Source organism: Pantherophis guttatus, chromosome 17 (assembly GCF_059756535.1).
Source record: "Pantherophis guttatus breed Tessera chromosome 17, ASM5975653v1, whole genome shotgun sequence".
Classification (NCBI taxonomy): Eukaryota; Metazoa; Chordata; class Lepidosauria; order Squamata; family Colubridae; genus Pantherophis; species Pantherophis guttatus.
Window position 1 is genome coordinate 5,631,742 of NC_142079.1, and position 25,759 is coordinate 5,657,500.

At 46.1% G+C, this 25,759-nt stretch overlaps 1 protein-coding gene across 1 annotated transcript in view; it reads right to left on the reverse strand.

Annotated features, from left to right (window-relative positions):
* Positions 1-13,021: 13,021 nt before the first annotated feature.
* The window catches only part of TBX3 (T-box transcription factor 3), a 26,495-nt gene continuing 13,757 nt past the window's right edge, over positions 13,022-25,759 (reverse strand). Inside the window, exons 5-7 of the mRNA XM_060683763.2 lie at positions 25,149-25,300; positions 22,126-22,835; positions 13,022-15,432 (exon numbers count right to left, since the gene is read on the reverse strand). Coding sequence (XP_060539746.2) covers positions 14,992-15,432; positions 22,126-22,835; positions 25,149-25,300 — 1,303 coding nt within the window. The 3' untranslated portion in view covers positions 13,022-14,991. The remainder of the gene's footprint in view (positions 15,433-22,125; positions 22,836-25,148; positions 25,301-25,759) is intronic.

A 25,759-nucleotide genomic window follows, 5' to 3' on the forward strand; every position in this document is an offset into this window, starting at 1 on the left:
TTCCTTCCTTCCCTGCTTCCTTTCTTTCCTTTCCTTTCCTTCACTTCCTTCCTTTCTCCCTTCCTTCCTTTTTCTTTCCTTCCCTGCTTCCTTCCTTCCTTTTCCCTTTCTTTCCCTTCCTTCCTTCCTTCCTCCCTCCCTCCTTTCTTTTTCTTTCTTCCTTTCTTTCTCTTTCCTTCCTTCCTTCCTCTTTCTTTCCTTCCTTCCTTCCCTGCTTCCTTTCTTTCCTTTCCTTTCCTTCACTTCCTTCCTTTCTCCCTTCCTTCCTTTTTCTTTCCTTCCCTGCTTCCTTCCTTCCTTTTCCCTTTCTTTCCCTTCCTTCCTTCCTCCCTCCCTCCCTCCTTTCTTTTTCTTTCTTCCTTTCTTTCTCTTTCTTTCCTTCCTTCCTTCCTTCCTTCCTTCCTTCCTTCCTTCCTTCCTTCCTTCTTCCTTCTTTTTTTCTTTCTTTTGAAAACACTGGATCACATTTAGAGAATGGAAAAAAAAAATCAGTCCATACACAGAATAGGATGAACTATGAAATTCAAAGATGGGTGGGAATTGCTGGGCATTTAACTATTTGTGTTCTCAGTGGTCCATGGTTGGAGACCTTCCTGCTGGGAGATCACCCTCCTCCTCCTCCTCCTCCTCCTCCTCCTCCTCCTCCTCCTCCTCCTCCTCCTCCCTAGACACCACTGTTCCTTCTAGCACTGATAATGTTACCTAGTAGGGTAATGAAACATCTGCAAGAAAACAACCAAGTTCAGATCATCCAGGACCCCACATTCCTCCTCCTCCTCCTCCTCCTCCTCCTCCTCCTCCTCCTCCTCCTCCTCCTCCTCCTCCTCCTCCTCCTCCTCTACTTCGGGTGTCAAGGGGACTTCTCCACCTTCACACATGTTAAATTTCTGCAGAACATCTCCAAAGTTGAGTTGTATCTTCCAAGGGTGGTTGTGGTTTGTAAACTTCACCTGTCCTAAAGGTGACTTTGGCTCTGCAAATGCCTTTTGAGCAAACATCACATTAAATCTCCACAATCCTGCCTTAACAATATCAGACTTAACTTTTCTCTTTTGTTGCACTCCCCTACCATTACCGGCAGATGGCAATATAAGAACAGTTTAATTTTGCTTTCAGTTTAACTCTGGGTGGAATTAACACTGTACCTTCATTTATTTCTTCTTTGGATAGCAGGAAAATCCAGGGGAAAGTTAATTTTGAATAGAATAGAGTAGAATTGAATTGAATTGAATTGAATAGAATAGAATAGAATAGAATAGAATAGAATAGAATAGAATAGAATAGAAAAGATTTCTTTATTGGCCAAGTGTGATTGGACACACAAGGAATTTGCCTTTGGTGCATATGCTCTCAGTGTACATAAAAAGACAAGATACATTCGTCAAGAATCACAAGGCACAACACTTAATGATAGTCATAGGGTAAAAATAAGCAATCAAATCATATTAGGAAACAATCAATATAAATCGTAAGGATACAAGAAACAAGGTTACAGTCATGCAGTCATAAGTGGGAGGAGATGGCTGATAGGAACGACGAGAAGATTAATAGTAATAGTAATGCAGACTTAGTAAATAGTTTGACAGTGTTGAGGGAATTATTTGTTGAGCAGAGTGATGGCGTTCGGGAAAAAAACTGTCCTTGCGTCTTCTTGTTCTGGTGTGCAGTGCTCTATAGCGTCATTTTGAGGGTAGGAGTTGAAACAATTTATATCCAGGATGCGAGGGGTCTGTAGATATTTTCACAGCCCTCTTTTTGACTCGTGCAGTATACAGGTGGGAAGTGGTGACAGCTATTCCTATACTGAGGAAACGAATGCAAATATTAGAGCATTGGATGGAGAAGTGGGCCAATTTTCACGTCAAATTGCTTTCTTGATGCTTTCTTGATGCCAATCAGTTCTTTTTTTTCATTTTACTTTCCCAAGGTCCACGCCTAGAAAAGTATTGGCAAGTTCCTGCCCTACGTCGTGAAGTCACAGTAAATTAAATTGCTTTTCTAAAACCCCCAAGGCAAACACTTCAGTGGTGCGTGACTTTCCTTGTTCCATACCTGGGGATAATACTGCTCCCTCCCCGCCCACCGATGGCTTCCCGATGGCCTGAGAAAGAGGAAGATTGACAGGAAAATAGAAAAACAGCTAAACCAGCCTGATGAGTAAGTTTACACATCGTGTGTGTGAATCCTCTGAAAATGAATTAATCCAGGGAGCCAGATTTAGTGCATGGTGTGGCGAGAGCCAGTCTGGGCAGCGGGTTAGACTAGAAGACCTCAAAGGTCCCTTTGTATTCTGCTGTTCAGTAATTCTGTAAAGGAGAACCCAACCCTACAAAGGTACTCCTCCATTGAGCCCCAAATCCCCATCACTAAGTCCTGTTTTTACGACTTGACTTGCCACAAGTCGTGAATCACTGCCTTTGTTCAGCTAAGGAACCCGGTGATTAAGTGAACCTGGCTTCCCGCTTGACTTTGCTCGTCAGAAGGTCGCAAAAGCGGATCACGTGATACTGTGGGGCACTGCGTCCGTCATAAATATGAGTCAGTTGCTAAAGCGGTTGAATCTGGATCACACGACTGCAATGGTCGTCAGTGTGGCGGTTGTAACTTCGGTCACTAAACGAACGGTTGTAAAACTCGAGGACTATCTGTATTCTGATTCTGTATCCCAGAATGCACTGGGATTTTTCTCCCTTTCTCAGCACGTTCCAGACATTGCAAACAGTAACAGAGTTGGAAGGGAACTTGGAGATCATCTAGTCCAACCCCCTGCTCACACAGGAAACCTATACTAGGGATTCGAACCGCCGACCGTTCTGATCGACAAGCTCTATAAAGTTGAAAAAATTAAGAGTTTCTGAGACATGTAAGGGAAGATCCTTCTACCTTTAAATGGATGCTAAGCCCTTAAGAAGGGAGTTACACTGTGTGTAGAGATGGAGAGGTTAGCTATGGAATTAGACAGGAGCCTTGGTGGCGCAGCAGACTAAAGTGCTGTTAAGTAGCACCAGCTGCCTGCAATTACTGCAAGTTCAAATCTCACCAGGCTCAAGGTTGACTCAGCCTTCCATCCTTCCGAGGTAGGTAAAATGAGGACCCAGATTATGGGGGCAATAAACTGACTTTGTATAAAAAAGAACACCGCTTGGGGAGGGGGCGAAAGCCCTACTAAGCAGGTATATACAAAAGTATGAAGGCTATTGCTTAACGCATTGTAAGCCGCCCTGAGTCTCCGGAGAAGGGAGGCATATAAATCGAACCAATAAATAAATAATAAATAAATAAATTAAAGGATAGAGAAGAAACGGAATACTATAAAATTTGGAATCTATGGTATAATTGGTTAGAAGATAGACGTAAAACTGCTATGTAAGGAATATGTAATATATGTATATTAAAATGAGAAAATACTGTATGTACTTTTAACTACTAGTGTAATTTAAAAGTAGATAATTAAATGAATAGTAATATATATGATTAGAAATTATGTTAATATAAACGATAGCGATACTGAAACGCTGTAATGAATGAAAGTGTGTTTTTTAAAGTTGAAATATGTTTAATAAAAAATGTATTTATGTATATAAAAAAGAAGGGAGTTACTTTGTTTTCTCACCATTATAGGTAGTCCTCGACATTCAAGAGTTTATTTAGTGACCGTTCAGAGCTCCTTCCTTCCTTCCTTCCTTCCTTCCTTCCTTCCTTCCTTCCTTCCTTCCTTCCTTCCTTCTCTCCCTACCTCCCTCTTCGCTGAGGAAGTAGAAAAGGATCAAAAATAATTCTGGATGCTGGATTCTCATCAAAAGAAGAATGGAAAAGAGTAAGGAAGAAGAGAGAGAGAGAGATTAGAGGGAGGGAAGGAGAAAAAAAGGAAGGGGGGAAGGAAGGAAGGAAGGGAGAGAAGTGGGGAGTGAGAGATAGAAGGGAGGGAGGGAAGAAGGGAGGAAGGAAGCTCTGGTGGCTCAGCAGACTAAAGCACTGTTATTAACATCCACTTACATCTGCTGCCTGCAATTACTGCAAGTTCAAATCTCGCCAGGCTGAAGGTCGACTCAGCCTTCCATCCTTTCTAAGGTAGGTAAAATGAGGACCCAGTTTGTGGGGGCAATAAGCTGACTTTGTATAAATATACAAAAGGATGAAGGCTATTGCTTAACGCATTGTAAGCCGCCCTGAGTCTCCGGAGAAGGGCGGCATATAAATCAAACTTAAAAAATAAAATAAAATAAAATAAAATAAAATAAAATAAAATAAAATAAAATAAAATAAAATAAAAGGAAGGAAGGAAGGAAGGAAAGAAGAAAAAATGTACTTTTTTAAAAAAAATAAAGTTTATTGAACTTCAAGGAAACATAGGACTTTTAACTTTTTGAAACATGTGTCATTTTTGGAAATTCACCTCCAAAAGATCCAGTCCACGTGCCTTGGAAGTGCTAGGATACGTGGGAACCACGCGAGGCGCTCCGTGTGGATCCACCTCCATCCGCCACGCCTAGGTGGGCACCGGGAGGAAGGGCTGAGGTGGGGTGGGGCAGAAGGCAAGAAACGCGCTATTCCCCGCCCGTGGCGATAGATGGCGCTGGCTCCCCACGGAAGCCGAAGGCGGCCTGACTCCACCCTACCGAACCATAAAACCGACGGGGTCTCAAGCCAGGCGCCAGATGAGTAATAAAGATGATAATCCGGGAATTGTTCGCTGTTTACCTCGTCCAACAAGCGCCACCAGAGTTACTCATTAACGTTACTATTTTATGTAAAGAAAGAGAGTTCTGCCGTCAGGAGATGCTTCCCTTCCCTTCCCTTTTTCCTCTCCTTTCCTCTCCTTCTTCCCTTTCCTTTCCCCTTCCTTTCTTTTCTCTCCTTTCCTTCCCTTTTTCCTCTCCTTTCCTCTCCTTCTTCCCTTTCCTTTCCCCTTCCTTTCTTTTCTCTCCTTTCCTTCCCTTTTTCCTCTCCTTTCCTCTCCTTCTTCCCTTTCCTTTCCCCTTCCTTTCTTTTCTCTCCTTTCCTTCCCTTTTTCCTCTCCTTCCCTTCCCTTCCCTTTCCTTCTTCCCTTCCCTTTCCTTTCCTTTCCTTCTTCCCTTCCCGTCCCTTCCCTTCCCTTCCCTTCCCTTCCCTTTCCTTCCTTTCCTTCCTTTCCTTCCTTTCCTTTCCTTTCCTTTCCTTCCTTTCCTTCCCTTTCCTTTCCTTTCCTTTCCTTTCTTTCCTTTCCTTTCCATTCCTTTCCTTTCCTTTCCTTTCCTTTTTCCTCTCCTTTCCTTTCCTTCTTCCCTTCCCTTCCCTTTCCTCTCCTTTCCTTCCCGTCCCTTCCCTTCTTCCCTTCCTTCCTTTCCCTTTCCTTCCCGTCCCTTCCCTTCCTTCCCTTCTTTTCCCTTCCTTTCCTTCTTCCCTTCCCTTTCCTCCCCTCCCCTTTCCTTCCCGTCCCTTCCCTTCTTCCCTTCCTTCCTTTCCCTTTCCTTCCTGTCCCTTCCCTTCCTTCCCTTCTTTTCCCTTCCTTCCCTTCTTCCCTTCCCTTCCCTTCCCTTTCTTTTCCTTTCCCCTTCCTCTCCTCCTCTCTCCCTTTCCCCCGTTCCTTTTCTTTTTCCTTTCCTCCTCCTCCTCCTCCTGTTTTCCCCTCTTTTCTCTTTCCTCTCTTAAACCCACTCACTATTTCACAATGCCGCAGTACTAAAGTAGTACTACTAACTGCGGTTTATTTTTTAGAGCAGCGCCGGCCTTTCTTAACAAGCCATAAAACCACACCAAAGGGACTTTTGAGTTTCAGCCACCTAGTAGTATCTCAATCTCTCCTGACGGGGCCTCGCTTCGATAAAGCTTAAATTAACCAGCCTTTTGAGCTTCTTCTCTTTTTTTTAGGGCGTAGAGACGCTTCTTCGGACGGCTTTTCTCTCCGTTCATTTTTCTCCCGATTCCAAAACGTGGTTTAAAAATAAAAATAAAAAATAAAAATCAGCTGGGCTGAATTGGAGGCCCGGGGGCGTCCAGGTCTAATTGGGGCGAGGGGGGTGGGCATGGGGTTATGTAACTGGATTTGTCTGTGTGAGGGTGAGGGTGACCTCAGGTTTTTTTTTTTTTCCCTGGTGGTACCTTCGCTTTCTCTTTTCCAGCAGAAATGGGAGCTACAGGATGGGCTAGGAGAATAATTGAGGGTGGGGTGGGGCGGAAATCTGGCTACTTTTTCTATTCTGGGGGAAAAAAGTTGAATTCAAGGTTAGAATCTGGAAGATAAGGAAGTCCCCAATTTTTGGAATTGGGAAAAAAAATATTTTGGGGATATAAATGGATGGAATATTCCTTTTCCTCTTCTTTCTTTTCCTTCTCTGCTTCCTCCTCTTCTTCTTACTTTTCCTTCTCCTCCTCCTCTTCCCTCTCTCCTTCGTTTCCTTCTCCTTCCTCTTTCTTTCACCCTCTTTTTCCTTCTTTCGCTTCTTCTTTCCTTCACCTTCTCTCTCCTCCTTTTTTTCTCCCCTTCCCTTTTCTTCGCCCTTCTTTCCTTCTTCCTTTCGTCGTCTCTTTTTCCTTCTTTCACTTCTTCTTTCCTTCACCTTCTCTCTCCTCCTTTATTTCTCCCCTTCCCTTTTCTTCGACCTTCTGTTTCCTTCTTCCTTTCGTTGTCTCTTTTTCCTTCTTTCACTTCTTCTTTCCTTCACCTTCTCTCTCCTCCTTTATTTCTCCCCTTCCCTTTTCTTTGCCCTTCTCTTTCCTTCTTCCTTTCATCATCTCTTTTCCCTTCTTTCCCTTCTTCTTTCCTTCACCTTCTCTCTCCTCCTTTATTTCTCCCCTTCCCTTTTCTTTGCCCTTCTCTTTCCTTCTTCCTTTCATCATCTCTTTTCCCTTCTTTGCCTTCTTCTTTCCTTCACCTTCTCTCTCCTCCTTTATTTCTCCCCTTCCCTTTTCTTCGCCCTTCTCTTTCCTTCTTCCTTTCGTCGTCTCTTTTCCCTTCTGCCTTCCCCCTTTCCTTCTCCTTATACCCCTCTCGAAAGCTCACCTAGGGCCTTTTAATTAATTTATTTATTAAAATAACAAATGTATAGGGCTGGTCCATTCAGCCACAGGTTACCCGGGAGAGAAAAAGCGAGAGGCGCTATAGAAATACCAGGACAAAAAGGTGCAATTACAGAACGAAAAAAAAATGAGCTGGGGAAACTTTGCTAAGAGTTGGGCACGTCCAACTTTTGTGCACACCTGGGATGGCACACTGATGTCCGGAGGTGTACCGTTTGGGACACACTCCATCCACTCCACCCACCCACCCCTTTCCCTAATATATCAGGGGTCCCGCTTGTCTTTGAACTGCGCTGCCCTCCGTCAATCCAGCAGCCGATCCTGGCTGGCGATAACCGGTTGGCCTCAGCTCCCGGAGGTGAGCTAGCAAAAATGAGCCAGGCTGCCTCCCATCCACTTGGCGCCTTCCATGCCCTGTGGGCCAGGTAACCTTCCTGGAGGCCTGGCGTCCGCGGCCCGGCCGGTAATGTTGGGGGGCGCCACTTGGAGAAGGCTGCGGTGGTGCCCCTTCGAAGGAGCAGGGGCGCTTTCCCCCCCCCCCCGAAGGCGCGGCTGGAATTGGAAGGAAGGCTCGGTTCAAACTTCTTGGCCACGGAAGCGGTGTCACTGAAAGCAGGGCACTTACTCTTGAGTAAATATCCCTTCCCGCGATCTTCCTTCACGCGGTTTCACCCGGGCCAAGCGAAATTGCCAAGTTGAGGAACGGACAAATTCTCTCATTCGTTCCTTTCTTTTATAAGGAACTCAAGACATTCTGTATTTTGTTCTGCTCCGTTCTGTTCTTTTTTTTTTCCTGTCTTTTTTCTCTTCATTCTTTTCTTTCCTTGTCTTTCCTTTCCTCTTTCCCTTCGTTTTTCCTTTCCTTTCTTTTCCTTTCCTATCTTTTTTCTCATTCCTTTCTGCTTTTCTTTTCCTTTCCTTTCCTTTCCTTTCTTCTTTCCTTTCCTTCCTCTCTCTTCCTCTCTCTTTCCTTCCTTCCTTCCTTCCTCTCCCTCCCCCCCTTCCCCCCTCTCCTTCCTGCTTTACAAATATATGTTTTATGGACGGCCATAAACCATCTTAAAAACTCACTGAAGTTTTAAAAAAAGCAAGCGGAAGGGGACTCAAACCGCCACACTTGCATAGTGGAAACGAATTTGGATTCCAGCAAGGGAAGATATAATTTGTATATATTTCCGAATCCTCTCTTTAAAAGCAATGTTGTTTATTCGCAATTCGGTTTCCAGACGCCTTTATGTTTTCCTGGTTGGGTATCCAGAGGAGGAGCAGGGGTGGGGGTGGGGAGGTCAAGGGATCCTGTTTTATGATAAAAGGTAAGGCGTAGGACGGGGTGGTGGGGGTTTGGTTTGACTGTGTGACCCTGTCTTCCATCCGTAAGTGGGGATTTTGAATCCTCTGTTACCCAATCTCAGAGGAGACCTATTTACTCGGGGGTAAGTTCTCCTGGGATCCACAACAAATGGGACTAAGAGCATTTCTCCTGCAAATCGGAAGCCAGGATCAAGCTAGCGCTCTCTCTCTCTCTCTCTCTTTCTCTCTCTCTCTCTTTCTCTGTGTCTCTGTCTTTCTCTTTCTCTGTCTTTCTCTTTCTCTGTCTTTCTCTTTCTCTGTCTCTCTTTCAATGTGTGTGTGTTTATGTGCAGGTGTATTTGTGTGTATACACTATCTCTTTATTTATACCTATCGATCTAATCCATCTTCTCTGTCTGTCTGTCTGTCTATATCTATCTATCTATCTATCTATCTATCTATCTATCTATCTATCTATCTATCTATCTATCTATCTCTGCTATCTATCATCTATATCGCTGTCTATCTGCCTGTCTGTCTGACTATTTATCTATCTAATCCATTGTCTTTCTGTCCGGCTATCTTTTCAATGAAAATAAAGATTAAAAAACAAGGAATTTGTCCGTCCGTCCGTCCGTCCGTCCATCCATCCATCCATCCATCCATCCATCCATCCATCCATCCATCCATCCATCTATCTATCTATCTATCTATCTATCTATCTATCTATCTATCTATCTATCTATCTCTGCTATCTATCATCTATATCTCTGTCTATCTGTCTGTCTGACTATCCATCTATCTAATTCCATTGTCTTTCTGTCCGGCTATCTTTTCAATGAAAATAAAGATTAAAAAACAAGGAATCTGTCTGTCTGTCTGTCTCTCTCTCTCAATTAACACAAGGGCTAGTGGGCTTCCGTGGCGGGGGATGCCTCACCGCCTAAAAACTACATGGCTGGGCTAAATCCCACCACGTAACTCCTCTCGTAAGGGCGGGAGGCTCACAGCACCCCTGAGCCCACCAACCCCCGCTTCGGCCTGGCCCAGCCTCTTCTCACAGCCCACCTGCGATCGAAGCCAACAGCCCAGGCTCTCAAGCCGAGACGCCGCTTCGATCGACCCAAGCTGGCTCGCTCGCTCTGCCTCCAGCTCAAACGCCTTTCTCCTTCCCCCACTCCAGCAGCACCCGGGGGGCGGGGGGAGAAGAAAACCTCCCAGGCTGCACCGACGGAGCTCCCCGTTTTAAGACCCCCCCCCCGCCCCATCCTTCGCTTCGTCGTTAAAAAGGGCTGCTGATTATTCCAGGTAGGGAGAATAGATCGCGAAGACAGAGGCGTCTCGTCCGGGCGCTGCTTGGCTAAACTTTCAAAAGTTTATTCGGAAGCAAAGCCAAGGGCTTGGCATTCCTCTCCCTGCGATTTGAGAGTTTAACTCGGGAAGCGCGAAATTCAGTTGTTTTTGAGGTGTGGGTGGAAGACCGGGGTGGGGTGGGGGTGGGGAGAGAATGTATAGGCCACGTCCTGCCTTCTGAGTGTGCCTTCTCTAAGCAAACTAAGCTAATTCCGAAGTGAACTTGCTGGCAAGACAAACTCAGCTTTTAATGTAATGCAAAGTTACAGAGAACTAAGTTTCGCGGGGGCGCGGTTCGCTGAGCTTTAGGGACTGCACAGATTTTACATAGGTAGGCTCACGTACAGGCACGGACGGATGTAGAAACTGAAACAGTAAGGAGAGAGTAAGGTAAGAAAAAAGAAGAAAGAGAGAAGAAAGAAAGGAAAGGAAAGAAAGAAATGAAGAATTGAATTGAGTAGAATAGAGTAGAGTAGAGTAGAGTAGAGTAGAGTAGAGTAGAGTAGAGTAGAGTAGAGTAGAGTAGAGTAGAATAGAATAGAATAGAATAGAATAGAATAGAATAGAATAGAATAGAATAGAATAGAATAGAATTCTTTATTGGCCAAGTGTGATTGGACACACAAGGAATTTGTCTCAGTGCCTACGCTCTCGGAGTACATAAAAGAAAAGATAAGTTCGTCAAGAATCATAAGGTACAACACTTAATGATGATCATAGGGAAAAACAGTCAATATAAATCTTAAGGACACCAGCAACAAGGTTACAATCCTTCAGTCATAAGTGGGAGGAGATGAGAAAGAGGAAAGAAAAAGAAAGAGGAAAGAAAGAGAGAAAGAAAGAAAAAGAAAGAAAAAGAAAAGAAACAGAGAAAGACGAGAGATACAAAGAAATACAAAGAGAGAGAGAGAAAGAAGAAAGAGAGAGAGAGAGAAAGAAGGAGGCAAAGAAAAAGAGTGAGAGAGACATACCCAACTTTGGAAAAGAACAAATCTGAAAAGCGAACCCCCAAAAAACTCAAAGCAGAACCGATCTGGATTACTTAATCTCTCTCCTGCCCCCCACCCCCGCCACCTAGAGTACATAAACCAATATTTGTCAATCGAAACTTTTTCCGCCGCCCTGTCTGAACTACGAAGCCGTAGCTCAAGAAGGAGAACCTATATAAAATATACGTTTTTCTCCTTTGCTTTACTAAAGGAAGAAGGGGCCACGAAGACATGAGGGTGGGGGGAGCTAAGGCCACTGGGGTGGGGGGTGGGGAAGAGCCCTCGCTTGGTGTTTAGAACGATTCCTACGCAGAATTTCGACGGTCCCGCTTTTTTTCCCCTCCCCCACGCCCCCTCCCCCACTCTCCCCCGAAAAAAAGCGCCGGTGTGGATCCGAAAGGAGCGCGCAAAATTCAGAGGAGAGAAGGAAGTTCCGCGAAAAGACGGCGGTGGAGGATGGAACCTGGGGGAGGAGGATTTATTTTATTTTATTTTATTTTTCTCTGATATTTATTGATAAGCGTCGTCGGAGTCTTCACAATACCTACCCACCCCCTTTTCCACCGGCCCCACAAGGCGAGATTTGCTCGAACTTTTGCGCCGATCCAGAGACCGCCTTTGGAAGTTGCGTTGAAGGGTCCGATCCGTCCCGAGTTTGACCGGCCAGAGTTTTGCGGAACTTGTCTCCCCGTAAGATTTACAACTCTCTTCTTCTTCTCCGCCCCTCCTTGGCGGAGGCTTTCCGAGCTGTATAAATATTTTTCCCTGAATCATAAATACAGATGAAAAGAAGAAGGCAGGCCGGATAGAAGGTTGAAGTTATGTTGATTTCTATTCCCCCGGTAGAATTATTATTATTATTATTTTTTTAAAAAGCTGCTAGTAAATTTACTCTTTGGCTGCCTCGCTTCATTTTTTTAAAAAAAACAAAACCTCTAGCCTCCTCCAGACCCCCGTCGGATTTTTATTGCTTCTTCGAAGCCTTTTTATACACCCAGACGAAAACTGCAAAGTTTAAGGTGGAGGGGGAAAAAATCTTGATTTGACTGTTTGAATAGTGCGTATCTTGGTGGGTTTCTTTGCAATGCAAAATGCTTCCGGCAAGGCCACAGCGAAGTTTGGGGAGGAATTTGGGGGTTTTTTTGAGGGGGGGGAAGGGCAGGGGAAAATCAACCAGTAAAGGAGACAATTTTTTTAATTGGTCTAACCCCCATTGATGTCAATGGGCCTGCCACTCTCTATCCAGCAAGTAAATGTGAGTGGAAAGTTTAAACACAAACACATACCTTACTTGCCCCTTACAAATCTGAGTAAAACTTTGCACCCAACCAAAACTGAGCTTGTATGCAGCCTTTTCAAGTTTCCCCGCCTTCATTGGCGTCCATAGGCTTTACTTCTGATTGTAACTGGTACCACCTCACTGCTTTCAGATTTACTTTAAATGCTTCGGAAGGGGAGCGGGATTTACCTTAGTCCCCTTCCCCAAAACAAAGCAATCCAAATTCAGTACAATCTGGAAAAAAAAAAGATTGGTGGAAATATTTTGGATAAACCCCCACTGGTCCCCTCAAAGGTACATGAGTTGAGAGCATCAAAGATGCAGCTATGAAAAGAAAAAAATACAGTGGGTTTAAATTGCAAGGAACTTAAAAGCAACTTTCTTTTGAATTCGGCGGGGAGGAAGATTACAGGAAAGTTGGGGAAGACTTGGAACCATTTCAACAAATCTATTTATTTATTTCTGTTTTGGTTTCAACAATGCTCAACAACTTAAGGTTTTGAACCTGTAAAAATATCGGACTCAATTTTTCCCCCAATAATGATGATCATTGTAATAACCTGCCATAGAACGTCCCAGATTTAACAACTGTCAATAAGGAGAGGGGGGGGAGTCTGGATAATGGTTATGGCGGTACCTGGAGACAGCAAAAGAGAAGAAAGAGAAAGAATGGGAGAAAAAAAATACAAAGAGCTACAAATCCAAGTGGAAGGACTGTGGCCAAAGAAAGCAAAGATAGACCCAATTATAGGGATAAGCAACTTGGGTGCAATCCCAAAACATCTGGAGCAGCAACGGAACACTATCCGGGCATTGACAAAATCCCCCATCAGTCAATTGCAAAGGGCAACTTTAGTTCTGAGGAGCTTAAATCCCCGGAGACAAAAATCTATATAACACCATCAAATATCCACATCTGCCTATCTCAGGTCCTTGGGAAGGACTGGTGAACCAAAAAATGCCAAATCCAGTTTAAACATCTGGCTGACCATAATAGATTGGCAATGGGGGGGGGAAATAGCATTTTTTTGGGGGGGGTCTTTTTAAATGAACAAAACTCCCAGATTTTTTTTCTCCCCCACCCCCTTCACAAATCTACTGGAAAAGTGTGTCGGTATTTAATTTACATATTTATTTAATCATTTCTACCCGGGGTAGAATCAGGGAGCATCCAGCGATGTCCAGCGATTGTACAAGTCTTTTTTCAACCCTATTTGTTCTGCTTTTTGCATGCGTACACCTCCCCTCCCTCAAAATCAACAAAACGACCCCTTTTCTCTTTATAATGGCACAGTAAAACAAACAAAAAAAAACAAAAAAAACAACAACCCGAAACATCGGAAATGTAAACATGATCTTCCCCTGATAGATTTTTGCTTCCTCTCCCCTCCTGTTTTTTTTTTTTTTTTTTTTTGAAGCTGTAACTCTTCACAACGGAACCTGACTTTGAAATGAAAATGAGTTTAAAAACCAAACCAAACCAGAAAGACAGCTGCGGTCTATATTTACAGACATATATACAATATCAATAAATTAAATTTTTAATTTCGAGTATTCATAGGCCAGGTTATTTACAAGTCATCCATTAATTACATAAATACTTTTTTTTATCAATAGTGTCCACTGTTTTCCTTTTTTTCCTTCTCCTTTATTACGCTGATAAACCTTCTTATTGCATATACAGTAAAAGGAAGGGGGGAAAATGTATGAAAAATAAAAAAAAAAGGAGGGGGGAGGGTCATCTTAAAACAAACCAGCAAAATTATAATGCTCCCCCTTCTAACTATATTTTTTTAATTGCTCCTATCGGAAAAAGAAACCCAAAAATGTAAAGAAATATGTATACATATATATGTATATATGTATGTGTGTGTATATATATATATTTATTTATATCAGAATACATATATACATACACACACATGCATACACATATAAATGTATGTGTGTAGACACACACACATGTACACACACACACACATATATATTCTTTTCTTTTCGTAGGCGTTTATGTGTACTTCTCTTTAGCCAGGTTCTTCCTACTTAACCAAGATTTTTATGCAGCCCTAGTTCAGTGAAATCACAATCCACTAGTTTCTAGGCTTTTTTTCCAGCAGCCAACAATGGGCAGCAGAGTGTTTGCTGGCTGCCAGAAAAAAAAAACAACCTAGGAACTAGTGGATTGTGATTTCACTGAATTAGGGCTGCATAAAAATCTTGGTTTACGTGGGAAGAACCTGGCTAAAGAGAAATACATACATACATACATACATACAATATTCAATATATATATATATATATTCAATACACACACACACACGTATGTATGTACATATGTATGTACATATCTACACACATATCTACACACACACACATACATACATATTTAATGCTCTGGGGACCTTAAGCAAGCGTTTATGGAACGTGGGGGGGGGGGCTTTCACAAAATTAAGAGTTTTGGAACGAACCATGCAAAAATAAACAAACTATAGCCGCAGACACCCGCCTTGCGCCCCCCCCCCCAAAAAAATATTAAAAGGCTTCGCTTTTTTCTCCTTCCCTGCTCCCCCCCCCTTTTCGGCTTGATTTTCGAAGGAACTTCTACGCGGGGAAAAAAACAACCCCAAAACAAACAAATTCTCCATTGGGGAACCCCCCCCCACAAAAAAGAGGTCCCCCATTTTCTCTGCCCATCTCTGTTTTGATCTTTAAGGGGAGGCAGGAACCCCCCCAAAAAATAAACCCCAACAAAACAAAAACCCGAAGAAAAGGGGGATGGAAGGGGAGAGGACCCCAGAATTCACACCTGCCTCCAGTGGACAAAACAGTGGTTCATAGCAGCTTCCAGCAGCGCCCCACCCCCACCCCGCCCGTCCGTCCGTCCATCAGCTCCTGGGCCCTCCTTCCTTCCTTCCATCCCCAGCGGGACCCCAGCCCCACACACAAAATCCCCGCTGGCCAAGTTTGGAGAGGCCGGATGGGCCCATAAGGCGTGGAGGGGGGGAGGGGGGGAGAAGCTGGAGGTGCCCCTCCCCCATACTGTAGGGGGTGGGAGGGGGAGGACGGTCTCCCCCCTCCCCACTAGGGCGACCCACTCCTGGCTCTGTCCTGCTTCGACTCGAGTCCACTCACTAAGCGCTGGATGTTTTGCAGCTCGCTGGTGGCTTCCTTATCCGAGCCGGAGGACGAGAGTGTTGAAGAGCGGCTGTTCAGCTCGGAACCGGAGGAATCCAAGGCTCCCAAGCCGGGGCTGGGCGCTAAAGCTCTGCCTTTGCCTTCCGTGCCGCCAACCAGCGAAGGCGGCAGAGCGGTGGTGAGCAAGCTACTGCCGCCGCCTCCGCTGCTGCTGTCCGGCAGAGGCACCGAGAGGGAGTAAGGGCTGTAACGCAGGCGAGGGCGCACGGCGGCGTTCAGGAAAGGCGGGTGTCGGTGCATCGGGGCGGCCGTCGAGGCTGCCGCCGCCGCCGCCATGTAGGTGTAAGGGTAGGGGAAGAGGCTGCCGAAGGGAGACATCGCCAGGCTCTGCAAAAGAAGAGCGAGAGACAGTCAGAGGGGCGACCACGGGGGGTGGGTGGGTGGGGTGGGCTGGGGAGGGTGGGGGTAGGGGGGGAAAGCTCCCAACAGTCCCCCGTCCCGCCCCACAAGCACGATCTTGCCTGGCAGTGGGTCAACCAGGCTGTCGGGCCAGTACAGGTAGTGGGTCAACCACGTCAGCATTAGTGGGTCAACCAGGTTGAATGGACAGCATAGGCAGTGGGTCAACCAGGTTGCATGGACAGCATAGGCAGTGGGTCAACCAGGTTGCATGGACAGCATAGGCAGTGGGTCAACCAGGTTGAATGGACAGCATAGGCAGTGGGTCAACCAGGTTGAATGGACAGCATAGGCAGTGGGTCAACCAGGTTGAATGGACAGCATAGGCAGTGGGTCAACCAGGTTGCATGGACAGCATAGGCAGTGGGTCAACCAGGTTGAATGGACAGCATAGGCAGTGGGTCAACCAGGTTGCATGGACAGCATAGGCAGTGGGTCAACCAGGTTGAATGGACAGCATAGGCAGTGGGTCAACCAGGTTGAATGGACAGCATAGGCAGTGGGTCAACCAGGTTGAGTGGACAGCATAGGCAGTGGGTCAACCAGGTTGAATGGACAGCATAGGCAGTGGGTCAACCAGGTTGAATGGACAGCATAGGCAGTGGGTCAACCAGGTTGAATGGACAGCATAGGCAGTGGGTCAACCAGGTTGCATGGACAGCATAGGCAGTGGGTCAACCAGGTTGAATGGACAACATAGGCAGTGGGTCAACCAGGTTGAATGGACAGCATAGGCAGTGGGTCAACCAGGTTGCATGGACAGCATAGGCAGTGGGTCAACCAGGTTGCATGGACAGCATAGGCAGTGGGTCAACCAGGCTGAATGGACAGCATAGGCAGTGGGTCAACCAGGTTGCATGGACAGCATAGGCAGTGGGTCAACCAGGTTGAATGGGCAGCATAGGCAGTGGGTCAACCAGGTTGAATGGGCAGCATAGGCAGTGGGTCAACCAGGTTGAATGGACAGCATAGGCAGTGGGTCAACCAGGTTGAATGGACAGCATAGGCAGTGGGTCAACCAGGTTGCATGGACAGCATAGGCAGTGGGTCAACCAGGTTGCATGGACAGCATAGGCAGTGGGTCAACCAGGTTGCATGGACAGCATAGGCAGTGGGTCAACCAGGTTGAATGGACAGCATAGGCAGTGGGTCAACCAGGTTGCATGGACAGCATAGGCAGTGGGTCAACCAGGTTGCATGGACAGCATAGGCAGTGGGTCAACCAGGTTGCATGGACAGCATAGGCAGTGGGTCAACCAGGTTGCGTGGTCAGCATAGGCAGTGGGTCAACCAGGTTGCGTGGACAGCATAGGCAGTGGGTCAACCAGGTTGCATGGACAGCATAGGCAGTGGGTCAACCAGGCTTCATGGACAGCATAGGCAGTGGGTCAACCAGGTTGCATGGACTGCATAGGCAGTGGGTCAACCAGGTTGCATGGACAGCATAGGCAATGGGTCAACCAGGTTGAATGGACAGCATAGCAGTGGGTCAACTAGGTTGCATGGACAGCATAGGCAGTGGGTCAACCAGGTTGAATGGTCAGCATAGGCAGTGGGTCAACCAGGTTGAATGGACAGCATAGGCAGTGGGTCAACCAGGTTGAATGGACAGCATAGGCAATGGGTCAACCAGGTTGAATGGACAGCATAGGCAATGGGTCAACCAGGTTGGATGGACAGCATAGGCAGTGGGTCAACCAGGCTGCGTGGTCAGCAAAAGTAGAGGATCAATTAGGCTACCAGGACAACACAGGCAGTGTGTCAACCGGGCTGCCTGGTCAGCACAGGCAGTGGGTCGACCCACCAAGGACGTTCCCCTTTCTCACAACCACCAAGCCATCCCTGGAGAAGCTGCCCTGTTGTGCCAACTCCGCCCTGTTGTTGTGCTTTACTGATGGAGTAAGAGTCAGGAGAGGGCAAACCTATGGATTAAGTCCAGGAAACCAGCCCTTTCTTTGGCCAAGAGAAGCATCTTGGAGCAGAACAAATGTCTTAGGGTTAAGGGTTCAGGGCTCGGAGGTCCCTGGCATTCGTGGAAGCAGGTGCAAACACACGCAAAGACAAACACACACAAAGACTCTTCCATGAGTACCAGGGATGGACAGAAGGAGAAAGAGAGAGAGAGAGAGGGAGGGAGGGGATAGAGAGGGAGGAGAGGGGGAGGGGGAGGGAAGGAGGGAGAGAAAGAGAGAGAGATTATACACACACACACACACAGAGGCTTAAGGAGTGTCAGGAACAAATAAGCACATTACATATACTACTATTATTATTTAAGATTTAATCTTCAGTTTGATTCCCAGTTTGGGCTGGTAAAAACTTAACAGTTCAAGTCCTAACCAAGGATCTAAGAGCTATTAAGGTAGCATCTGAATGTAAAGGCAGTTCCAAGTAAGATGGGTGTTTTTTTTTTTTGCAAAGAGCCTTGGTAGGACAGTGGTCTAAGGCACCCTGTTATTAAGCTGGTTATTAAGACCAGCTGTCTGCAATTAAAGTAAGATCGAATCTCGCCAGGCTCAAGGTTGACTCAGCCTTCCATCCTTTCTACGGTAGGTAAATTGAGGACCCAGATTGTGGGGGCAATAAGCTGACTTTGTATAAATATACAAAAGGATGAAGGCTATTGCTGAGCACATTGTAAGCCGCCCTGAGTCTCCGGAGAAGGGCGGCATATAAATCAAATTAAAAAAAAAAAAGTCAGGATATTCTGGTCTAATAAATTCAACATTTCCATGGCAGCCCTTTGAGTATTGCTCCAAGAATTGCTCTATTACTATTGGTACATCCATTGATTTCTTCCTCCATAATCGCTCAACTTCCGTTTGCAAATAATTTGCATCATCATCTTCATTATTATTATCTCTTTTATTCATTAAACATGAAACTCAGTCAACGGAACATTTAAAAACGTATCACAAATACCATTGACTGGTGCTAATGGTTGATACGGGTTGCTGCCAGCGTCCTAGGTATCAACCAAGTATCTTCTTAAAATATACGATGTTCTGAGCAACGCAGTTTTTTGCAGTCCCGCTGGTGTTATTGCAGGAAGCTGCAATTTGTTGATTTATTTATTATTTATTATTTATTAATCAAATTTCTATACCGCCCTACTCCCGAAGGACTCAGGGCAGTGAACAGCCAAGATGTATCTTATAAAATTCTTGGACATGGTACCAAGTGCCCCGATGACAATGGGTATCACTGTTATATGTTTCATCCATAGCCGTGTAGCTTCGATGGCCAGGTCGTGATACTACTACTACTACTACTACTACTACTACTACTACTATTACTATTACTATTGAGATGTTTTATTTTAATGCTTTAATTTTTATTCTGGTCTCAATAAAAGATCAAATGATTGCTATAGAAACAGAGATAAATTCAGATTCTCCCATTCTTGGATGGCTTTCTATTCCGTCCCAGCCTTGCATTCAATCCATTTCCCCTCCCCGTCTTCCCCAGGTGCATCTGGAAAGGAGGGCATCCCTCCAGCTGCTCCCAAACTACAGCTCCCATTAGCCTCACCCTCCTGGCTGATGGCCCCTATGGCAGAGGTTTCTGTATCTCCCAGCAAGAAATCTCGCCAGCTTAAGAAAAATCTGGCTTCCAAGTCTCCGGGCTTTTTTCCATGGGGGAAGTAGGGGAAAGAACTTGGGACTTATTAGGAAGACAAAAGGCCTACGCTGCCAAAAAGGTGCCCTGGGATATACGCCTGAGATGCTAAAGCGCCTAGTTTGCCAGGTGTTTTTGTCCGCCAAATCCCACTTCATTTTCTGGCTTAAGGAGAGCCAGCCGCAGTTGGTTGGTTGGTTGGAAGCCGAGCCTGGGAAAGCAGAGCCAAAATCAAGTTTGCACTCTGATCTCCATTCAATCATCCGTCTGTCTCTCTCTCTCTCTCTCAAGGTGCTGACTGACTCTTTGCTGGCTCGGGCCAAGGAACCGTTGATGGTTGTAGCCAGAGGAGGGGGAAACAAACGACAGCCACGAACGGGGCCCAGAAAACTACCAAGCCAAGGATAAAAGTGGGAAACGACAGACTAGGTTGGGCATTTCCTGGCCACTGTTCTTCTTCTCCACTAGCCCTTCTTTGACCCAGTTCCGAAAACAAAACAAACAAACAAAAAATCCACTTAAGTTTTCTTAAGTGAAGAAAAAGGCTGGGAAGATAGCTTATACTTTGGAGGAGCCTTCGGAAAGGCTGAAGTTCTTTCGGTAGGAGGTAGGTAGGTAGAAGGGCAGGTACACAAGCTGATACTTGATTGCTGGCCCTTAATCCGATTTGTGAAACGACCTGTTTGTGGGGTTCCCCTAGACCTGAAGCTTCGAATAAACCCCATAACTCGGGCACGGTGCCAAGGATGAGCTGTAGAAAGCCGAAGCAAATTTTTAAACAGGAGTCAAGCTGGGCGAAGGCTTAGCTCTTTCCTTAAGCAAGTTAAATATATATTTTTTTTTAAAAAAAAAGATGTTCTGTTTTAATCCCACGTTTATTATTATTATTATTATTGTTTTATATAAAGGACTCAAGGGGGTGAACGTATCTGTCTAACACACCTCCCTATTTTCACCAGCCTGGGAAACCAGTTGGACTGACAGAGAGGGAATGTTTGCTTAGATGGCCAATCTGACTGCCGAATTTATTTTTTAATTCCTATCTGCATCTCTCTCTCTCTCTCTTCTCTCTCTCTCCACTCTCTTTCTCTCCTTCCTTGTCTCCCCCCTCCCTACCTCTCTCTCTCCCCCTCCTTCTCTTTTCTCTCTCTTTCTCTCCCTCTCTCTACCTAACTCTGTCCCCTTCCCTCTCTTTTCTCTCTCTTTCTCTCCCTCCCTCTACCTAACTCTGTCCCCTTCCCTCTCTCCCTCTCCCTCTCCTCTCTTTCTCTCCCTCCTTCCCTCTCTCTACTCCTTTTCTCTCTTCTCTCACTCTCTCACTCACTCGCTCTCTCCCCTTCCCTCCCTCTTTCCCTCTCCCTCTCTCCCTCTCTTCTCTCTCTTTCTCTCCCTCTCCCTCGCTCTCTCCCCTTCCCTCCCTCTCCCTCTCCCTCTCTCCCGCTCTCCCTCCCTCTCCCTCTTGCCCCCCACCTCCCTCCCTCAACAAAAGGGAACCTCAACTTTCCTGAATTTGAAAAAAAAAAAAAAAGAGGTGGTGGGGGGAAACTATTTTTGTTTTTAAAAAATGAATGAATCACACATACCCCTCACAGAACTGCAGCCACAAGTTTACTTCCCCTCCTCACTCCCCCTGCTCCCCCCCTCCCCGGGCCACCTGCAAAAAAACCCTTTAAAATGGTGAGTTTTCCTTTGGAAGATTTGCCTCACTTTTTCCTGTGCAAATAGGAAGCTATCCCAGAAGACTCCTAAGTACAGTAGCTGCCCCCCCCCCTTTTTTTTTTTTTTTGCAAACCGGTTTTTAATTTTTTGATTGTTAAATTGCATCGGCTGTTTCTGCATAAAGCAAGAACCCAGTGGCTGTGGTGGAAACCCCTTTTTTAAATTTAGACCCGTCTCTCTAAATCAGTGTTTCTCAATCTCAGTGAGTTTAAGACCTGTGGACTTCAACTCCCAGAATTCCCCAGTCAGCTGGCTGGGGAATTCTGGGAATTGAAGTCCACAAGTCTTTTGCAATAAATGAAGTTTCTTTGGTCCCTCTGAGGTTTAGGGGTGGGGGACATGACAAAGCCAAGAAGGCGATGAATCCCATGGATGCTACAGGTAGTTGGAGCAAAGGTCTGACTTGCTGGATGCCCAAAGAGCAGTGGTGAAATCTAAATTTCTTTTTACTACCAGTTCTGTGGGCGTGGCTCGGTGGGCGTTGTGTGGCTTGGTGAGCGTGGCAGGGGAAGGACCCTGCAAAATCCCCATTCCCTCCCCATTCCAGGTTTTATGGGTTAGTTTTTTAATTGTATAGCTTGGGGTTTTAAATTGGGAGGCCGATTAATTTAATTTATTTTTAGTTATCTTAACTTTTATATTGTATGTTATTTTAATTTTCGGCTGTTCACCGCCCTGAGTCCCTTCGGGGAGAAGGGCGGTATATAAATTCAATAAATTCAATAAATAAATAAATTCCTGGGGGAAGGATATTGCAAAATCTCCATTCTCACCCTACTTCATGGGAAGGATACTGCACAATCCCCATTCCCTCCCCATTCCTGGGGGAAGGATACTGCAAAATCCCCATTCCCTCCCCACTCCAGGGAAAGGATACTGCAAAATCTCCATTCCCTCCCCACTCCAGGGGAAGGATACTGCAAAATCCCCATTCCCTCCCCACTCCAGGGGAAGGATACTGCAAAATCCCCATTCCCTCCCCACTCCAGGGGAATGATACTGCAAAATCCCCATTCCCTCCCCACTCCAGGGGAAGGATACTGCAAAATCCCCATTCCCTCCCCACTCTGGGGCCAGCCACAGATGGCATTTGCCTATTCTCGGAATTACTCAAAATTTCCGCTACCGGTTCTCCCGAACCTGTCAGAACCTGCTGGATTTTTTCACCCCTGCCAAATAGCCATTGCACACCTGCTTTATGGAAGAGGAGAAATCACACACACAGAGAGAGAGAAAGAAACACATGCACGCACACATACAGACATACACACACGAGCGTCTTACCTGTGAAGCCAGGATGTGCTGTTGAAAATGGAACGGTAAGGCAGCTGCAGCTGCTGCCGCCGAAACCCCACTTAATCCCTGGGCAGCTGCTGTGGCCATCGCCGTATTGTCTAGACCGGTAACTCCTGCTGACGTCGCCCCGGAGACTGTGGCCAACAGAGGCCCCATGCCAGCCATGCCCGAGAAAGCTCCACCCATGGCAAACTGGCTAGGATGGAGGAGAAAAGGATGCCCATTGCTCAGAGGGTTGAAGAACTGTTGGCTGGCCAGGCCGTGGGGAAACGTGAGGTTGGAAAGGTGATTTTGAGCCAGGTGCCCGGGATTGTCCGTCTGAACGGTTAAAGGCGCGAAGGGTTCTTTGTTCAGGAGCCTGCATTCCTCCTGGTTCTTGCGTTGTTGTTCTTCTCCTCCTCCACCGCCCAAATTCCGGGTGCTAGAAGAAATGGTGGCTGGACTATGCTGGGAATCTGGAGGCACTTTCGAGAGGCTCTCTCGGCTGCTGCTGGCCGAGTCCGGTGGGAAAAGGGGAGCTTTGGAAGGGCTGTTCTTCCCCCCTTCTCGAAGGTTTGTCCCATCATCTCCTCCTCCCAAGGAGGAGCTGCTGTGGGGGGCGAGGTTGGCCGTGGTGGTCGAGATCTTCCCAACTTCGTTGGCTTCCATGGGGTCCTCTTTGCTCTCCGAGTCGCTTTCGCCATCGCTGGGACACAGGTCTGAGAAGAGAAAGAGAGAGGGTGGGAAAAGGAAGGAAAAAAGACCACAGAGAAGGGCTTCCCACTTGCGTCCCACAAGATGTTCCTCAGAAGAGGAGTCCCACCAGATGTTCCTCAGAAGAGGAATCCCACAAAATGTTCCTCAGGAGTCCCCTAAGATATTCCTCAGAAGAGAAGGCCGCCTTCTCTTACTCTCCCAACCAACTGAGAACCAAAATTTCCTAACTCAGTTGAGTAAGTCAGATGGAGTCCCGTGCTTACAAATCAGTTTTCCTCTGGACTTGGAAGTCATCCAGGTTTTTTTCAATTCCAACTCGAGATCCGGATCTAATTTTCACTGAAGTTTTTGATCTACTTGGGTCTTGGCACTACAACTGTCTAATCCAGAAGAGAGGCCAGAGAAAGAGATTTTATCCACTATTTTCTAGATATTATAGATATTATTCTAGATATTATATCCTTAAGATTTATGTTGACTGTTTTTCCCTATGACTATCATTAAGTGTTGTACCTTATGATTCTTGACCAATGTATCTTTTATGTATTCTGAGAGTATATGCACCAAGACAAATTCCTTGTGTGTCCAATCACACTTGGCCAATAAAGAATTCTATTCTATTCTGTTCTGTTCTGTTCTGTTCTGTTCTGTTCTGTTCTGTTCTGTTCTGTTCTATTCTATTCTACTCTACTCTACTCTACTCTACTCTACTCTACTCTATCCTCTATCCTCTATCCTCTATCCTCTATCTATCTCTAAATATCTATCTCTCTATCTTTATTATTTATTATATTATTATTATTAGTTGTCATTATTAAAAACTAATTCCCACAACACTGTCAAATTCTCATCCAAGAAGCTCTGGACTGGATGGTGGGGAAGGGAAGGGTTTATATTCTGGTCAATGACCATCATCCACCATCCAGTCGGATCTGAAGAAGCTTCTTGGATGAGAAGCGAAAGGTCTTCAAAGAAAAACCAGAAAGTCCAGCTGCCTCTTGAAAAAAAGCAGCATTTGGGACACTTACGGAATGAACCATCTTCTTATTTTTATAATAAATTTCCCTCTGAAGTGTGTGGGGTGAGGCTGAAGGACTGAGAAAGAACAGCATTATTTCTCCAACTTTTAATCCGGGCATCTGGTGTTGGAATAAACAGTGTCTTTTCTTTCCATCCGCAACAAGAATCATGAACGTGGAATTCTTGGGCAGTGTTTGCTGCACACCCTCACAAACACACACAAACACACAGAGGCAATGTTCAAACTTTTAAAAAAAACACATGAGTGTGTCAAATAAAAAAGGGGCATGCCTTCCTACAATAGCATAGCAAAATCAGAGCAATCTGGACAGCCAAGGCTACGGGGAAATGCGCAGATCTCTGGGACACCAGCTTTGGAGTACAGATAGTCCTTGATTTACAACAACAATGGAGCCAACATTGCTGTTGCTAAGCCAGACTGTTGTTCAGTGAGTTTCAGGGAGGGAGAGAGAGAGACAGAGACAGAGACAGGGAGAGGGAGAGGGGGGGAGGGAGAGAGGGAGGGAGAGGGAGAGAGGGAGGGAGGGAGAGACAGAGACAGAGACAGGGAGAGGGAGAGGGGGGGAGGGAGAGAGAGAGGGAGAGGGAGGGAGAGACAGAGAAAGAGACAGGGAGAGGGAGAGGGGGAGAGGGAGAGAGAGAGGGAGGGAGGGAGAGACAGAGACAGAGACAGAGACAGGGAGAGGGAGAGGGAGAGGGAGAAGGAGAGGGAGAGACAGGGAGAGGGAGAGGGAGAGACAGAGAAAGGGAGAGGGAAAGGGAGAGACAGGGAGAGGGAGAGGGAGAAGGAGAGGGAGAGACAGGGAGAGGGAGAGGGAGGGAGGGAGGGAGGGAGAGACAGAGACAGAGACAGAGACAGGGAGAGGGAGAGGGAGAGGGAGAGGGAGAGGGAGAAGGAGAGGGAGAGACAGGGAGAGGGAGAGGGAGAGACAGAGAAAGGGAGAGGGAAAGGGAGAGACAGAGACAGGGAAAGGGAGAGGGAGAAGGAGAGGGAGAGACAGGGAGAGGGAGAGGGAGGGAGGGAGGGATGGAGAGACAGAGACAGGGAGTGGGAGAGGGAGAGAGAGAGAGAGAATGAGAACAACTGGCCAAGTGAGAGAAACCAAGTTACATTTTAAGATTGGGGTGTTTTCGAGATTCAATTTTTTTTTAAATCAAGAAGGTTTTTTTTGTTCATCCCCATCAGCCAGAAAATTTGCAACTACTCATCAATAAGAAGGTAGGACAGCTCTTGCTCTTACTCCAGTGTGGAAACAGTGGGGAAAGCAGCTCACCTTTAAGATTAGAGGTACCCACGGCAGACACAGCCGGAGATGTCGACTGAGCAAAACATTTAAAGGCCGTTTGCTCGCTGGAAGATTCATCCGAAGTCTCTTTTTTCTGCCTCTCATCGTAAACTCTCATGGATTGAAGAGTCAGCTGCTTTCTAGGAAGAGAAGAGAAAAGAAAAGGGGGATGAGTTTTGGTAGGACGGATTCCTCAAACCATACAAAGCATTCTTGGTTTAAAAAGGTAAAGGTAAAGGTTCCCCTCGCACATCTGTGCTAGTCGTTCCCGACTCTAGGGGGCGGTGCTCATCTCCGTTTCAAAGCCGAAGAGCCAGCGCTGTCCGAAGACGTCTCCGTGGTCATGTGGTTGGCATGACTCAATGCCAAAGGCGCACGGAACGCTGTTCCCTTCCCACCAAAGGTGGTCCCTATTTTTCTACTTGCATTTCTTTTTATGTGCTTTCGAACTGCTAGGTTGGCAGAAGCTGGGACAAGTCACGGGAGCTCACCCGGGATTCGAACCGTTGAACTGCCAACCTTTCGATCAACAAGCTCAGTGTCTTAGCCACTGAGCCAGGTTTAGCCAGGTAAAAAAACAAAAATTAAATCTTTCTTAT